This window comes from Pinus tabuliformis, chromosome 6 (genome assembly GCF_031772625.1).
Source record: "Pinus tabuliformis cultivar Carrire ecotype Pingquan chromosome 6, CPIR1, whole genome shotgun sequence".
Lineage (NCBI taxonomy): Eukaryota > Viridiplantae > Streptophyta > Pinopsida > Pinales > Pinaceae > Pinus > Pinus tabuliformis.
The window spans coordinates 813,127,653-813,132,445 of NC_142292.1; the positions used below are offsets into that span (position 1 = coordinate 813,127,653).

Below are 4,793 nucleotides of genomic sequence, written 5' to 3' on the forward strand. Positions count from 1 at the left end.
GGTAGGAGAGTTTGGAAAAGTCAGACCTTTGAGTTTCCGGGAAGATAGAGCATCTTTAATACAGCATCCTAGACCTTCCGCCATTATCACAAAGAGGAAAGGGGAAAGCGGGTCTCCCTGTCTGATTCCCCGAGAAGGCTGAAAAGGAGAGGATGGAATTCCATTGATCAAGATTGAGAAGAAAGAGGAAGAAATGAGACTCATAACCTAGCATGTCCAAGTTAAGGAGAAGCCAAAAGCGATAAGGATTTTCTGAATGTAGACCCAGCTTAAGCTGTCAAAGGCTTTTGAGAGGTCGATTTTGAGGAGCATACCTGATTTCCTGGAGCTTTTCAGAGAATGAATGATTTCATGAGTAAGGATTATTCCATCTGTGATCTGCCGGCCTTCTACATATCCCGACTGCTCCGGTGATACGAGAAATGGTAATAGCGGCTTGAGTCTTGTTGCTACAATTTTTGAAACGATCTTGTAGATGACGTTGCATAGGGCAATGGGCCGAAATTTGTCTGGGGTATTAGACTGAGCCTCTTTTGGTATCAACGCTATGAATGTGGCATTCATAGCTGGCAGCATCCATCACATAGATCTTGATTCCTCCACAACCTGCCAGACATCCATTTTAATTAGGTCCCAAAAATTATGAAAGAAGTTGGAAGTGAACCCATCAGGACCTGGTGCCTTTCCCTCTTTCAGCTGATGCACTGCATTTTCCACCTCCTGTAAGTCGATTGGCTTGAGTAGAAGTTGATTGTGCTCCTCTGTAATGACTTTTGGTATATTCCTTGTAATTTTATCTATTGCTTGCATTCTGTTACCCTGTGGTTCTTGATGGGCTTGCTTAAAGTAGTTGAGTAGTTCTAGTTCAATGTCTTCATGGTTTTCCACTCTTGTCCCCTGCTCAGTTTGTATGTGGGTAATGTTATTGTTCATTCTGCGCTGGATAGTCGTTCGATGAAAGAATTTTGTGTTTTTTCCCCTTCTTTTAGCCACCTGATACGAGATTTTTGCCTCCAGAGCAATTCCTCCTGTTTGGCCCTTTCTGAGATTTGTGCTTCAAGAGCCCTTTCCTATTTCACATATTCCTCTGTTCTACCCTCTGTGATAATCCATTGCTGTAACTGCTTCATGTCTTGATCTAGTGCTGCCTGAGCCTGGAATATGTTGCCGAACATGGAGTGATTCCATTGCTTTATTCTACTTTTGAGGTGTTTAAGCTTCTGTTGGAATTGCAGCATTTTTGTACCCTTTGGCGGATTATAGTTGGTCCATTCCGAAGTGACCAAATTTTTAAAATCCGGATGAGTCATCCAAAAAGCCTCGAAGCAGAAAGGCTTACGACTTGTATTGCCTGGTCGAGACCATTGAAGGGAGATTGGCCAGTGGTCTGAACTGGAGAACGGTAGTATTGAAGCTGAGAGGTCGCCTCCCAAATGGATTGCGTTGTCTGAGATTAGGAATCTGTCCAGGCGAGACACAATTTGTTGGGTTCCAGTTCTTTTGTTATTCCAGGTGTGAAGTCCATTATTGAATGGCATGTCGATAAGCCAATTTCCTTGAATGTATTCTTTGAAATTGTTGCTCTTCGTATCCAGATTGTTCCTTCCTCCTCGCTTTTCTTCCATCTTGGTGATCATATTGAAGTCCCCCCCATTTATCCATAATGGATGAGCCCTAGCTGCATTGATCACGGAGAGTGTGTTCAGGAGTTCGATTTTATTCCCAGTCTCCTGGGGAAAATATACATTAGTTAATAGCCCGTGAATATTGATTCCTGTGATATGGAATGTCGCTTGAAGGAAATTCTTGTTAGCATGTATATTATTGAGCTCAATGGTACGAGCATCCCATATAATTGCTAAGCCTCCGGAGGCGCCGGATGCATCTACTACTGCAACTTGACTACCAGGCCAAGCTTTTGCTGCTATTCTATCAAGAGAGATGGAATTGCATTTGGTTTCCTGCAGAAAGAGTATTTGTGGTTTTTCTTGCTTTATCATATTTTTGATTAATCTGCATTTCCCAGGGCTATTGAGCCCTCTGATGTTCCAAGAGATGAGCTTCATGATTGAAGGTTAGGGAGAGATTCGTAGTACTTCGTGAGCTTGGAATACCTCCCTGACTCCACTAGCATTTCCCCAATGCGTATGGTGCGCTGGAGGTCCATTTTCCTTCCTCGTTTTTTGAACTCTTTGCTGATGTTTTTCCCGTCCCAGGGACTTCCTGTTTGAATACCCAGTGATTTTTGTCTTTGAGCTATGGATAGGATTGCTTCCAGATTCTCCAACTGCCTCTCGGGAATTTTATCATACATCTGTGCGTCGCATGCCTGTTCCAGTCCCTGGATGTCCAAATCCCCAATATCTATGTTGTCCTGTTCTTCTTCCATATGTTGTATTTCGCCTATTCCTTCTGTTGTTTCTGATACCTTTGTATGGTCGGTATGCATATTATCTTCCTCCATTACTTGATAGGACCAAGTGGGCTTTGTGCTTTTATCTGAAGAGGACGGATCTGTGGTTAATGATTCTTTAAGGCCTCTCTTGGGATCAGACTCTGGAGATTGCATGTTCGTTACCGGGACCTCCTTAAATGAGGTAAGGATCTCAGAGTTGTGGGCATCTTGCTAGGCTAACACTTCAAAAGTATTGCTCGTGGAAGGCCGTGAAGTATTAGCTTGTGGTTTCTTAGGGTTTGAGGTGGATCTTTTGTTGTTTCTCCTACGATTAACTACTTTTGTGAAGCCTCTCTGATCCGACTCATTCAAGTCAGAATTATTCAGGGGTTTTTGAGTTAAAGGACAGTCTCGAAACAGATGACCCAGAGTATGGCATCTCCTGCATCGGAACGACACATGTTCATAATCAATTAGCTGGACCCATTCTACATCATCATGAAAGATACTTACCGTATCCGAGAGAGGGTGTGTTGTGGGATTGTTACATGTGGATTTTGTTGTTATTCCATGCCTCACTTATACATAAGATGGTTTGGTGGCATTAAAGAGGTGAAATCTATGATCATCTTACTTTCAATGCACTTAAAACAACCTTGTTTAAAGTTGTGGCTTGGTTTAAACTATTTCCTAAATTGCATACATGGAATTTCATGTTCTTTATGCTAACCATGGAAAATATTTTCTTTAATATGATCTCATAAAGTGTTGACATATTCTTAGCTAGTTGAGACCATAAATACTAAAAACTAGGATTGACACTACGATGCTCATTATTAAGCATCATAACTAGCCTTCAAAGTTGAGTGGAAAATAATAGATTTTACATTAGACAAAACAATCTCCCCTTTAGAATATCACATGGTTTCTCGGAGCCACTAACTAATCATGGGTTTGACTCATTCTCCCAAGAAATATCATATTGTGTATTCCTTTCAAACTAGTCAATGTGATCTTTCAGCTTCAAATAACCTGCAACATTTCGAAACTATCAAAAATATTGACCCGAGGAAGAGAAACCAAGACTAATCCTTTGTAACCTACTATCAAGAATATTTACCCAACGAAGAGAACCCAAGACTAATCCTTTGTAACCTATCAAGAATGAAGTAGGTAGTTATGTTCCATACATGTATAATTCCCATGGTTCTTACGCAAGCATAGGTTGAAATTGGGTGAGCTTGGAAACATCGACTTTTATAACTTACTCGATGGAACCACCTCTTCCTCTTAGATTTGTTTATAAAATTATTTTCTTATGGGGAACGCTTTGCCACGAATTAAAGTGGAAGCCAAACATTGACTAATCTTTTTGGAGATGATTTTTAACATATCAATGTTGCAAAAAAATATTAAAATAGAGCATGTTTTGTTATTAATGATTAAATAGAATGTTGATCATAGAAAGTAATATATCTGAGATGATTCACACCATGATCATGGAAAATTAGAAAACTCTATTCACGTCTTATAAACATATATGACTATGTTAACTAAATAGCAAGGGTGTCAGATATGAAGCATACAAAATTGTTGAAAAAAAGTATATCTAGTTAATAACGTATTAATTTTCATTCCAATTGAAATTCTGTTCGAAGGTCAATAGTTTTAGCGTACAAATAACTCAGAGATACGCGCAAATAACTTTTGCCTTATGAAAATATCAACTTTATTCATTGTTCTCTAGTCAAATTACAAGTTTTATAAACCACGTGTTCCATTGAATTCTTTACCAAGCCATATAAGTCAATGACATGACAATTCACCTTTCTAATTATATTAAAAAAACATTAAGGAAAAATTATTCACCTCCTATCCATTTACTAATTGTATAATTCTTTGAGAAATGAGGATTAAACCTTTAAAAAGGGAAGAGATGCATTAAAGAAATTATTCTTGACATTTGGACACTATTCTACTAAGTAAAACAATATCTCCGAAGCCTACAATTCATCACATTAACTCATATCCTTAGAGTAAGAAATGCATAACACAATTGAATATTGTAGTTTGGTTATAGCGTTGGATTCCAATTTACAAAAATACTCCCAAACTAGGAAAACTAAGCACCTGAAAAATATCTAGTTTAACTGCAAATATTAAGAATTTGAAAAACCACCGTAATTCACAATTGTGCTGAAGTATTTGTAGCATATATATGGTCCTTTCAAAATTTTGAAGAAGATTGGTAACAATGCTTTTCAATTAGATTTTCCACTTTATATGCAAATTTATTTTATTGTGAATGTGGGAAAACTGAGATTGTATGAGCCTCCTATGATTGATGATCAATGAGAGAATGTTCATATTCCATTTATACAAGATTTTTCTACTAAAT

General features: G+C 38.3%; 1 protein-coding gene across 1 annotated transcript; it reads right to left on the reverse strand.

Annotated features, from left to right (window-relative positions):
• Positions 1–1,070: 1,070 nt before the first annotated feature.
• LOC149261284 (uncharacterized) lies at positions 1,071–2,066 on the reverse strand. The gene has a single exon (XM_089368403.1). The coding sequence runs from the start codon at positions 2,064–2,066 to the stop codon at positions 1,071–1,073; it is 996 nt and encodes a 331-aa protein (XP_089224529.1).
• Between the last annotated feature and the right edge of the window lie 2,727 nt (positions 2,067–4,793).

What these genes read in the sequence shown, in the direction of transcription:
- LOC149261284 (XM_089368403.1), bottom strand. Translation starts at nt 2,066, where the DNA reads ATGAAGCTCATCTCTTGGAACATCAGAGGGCTCAATAGCCCTGGGAAA.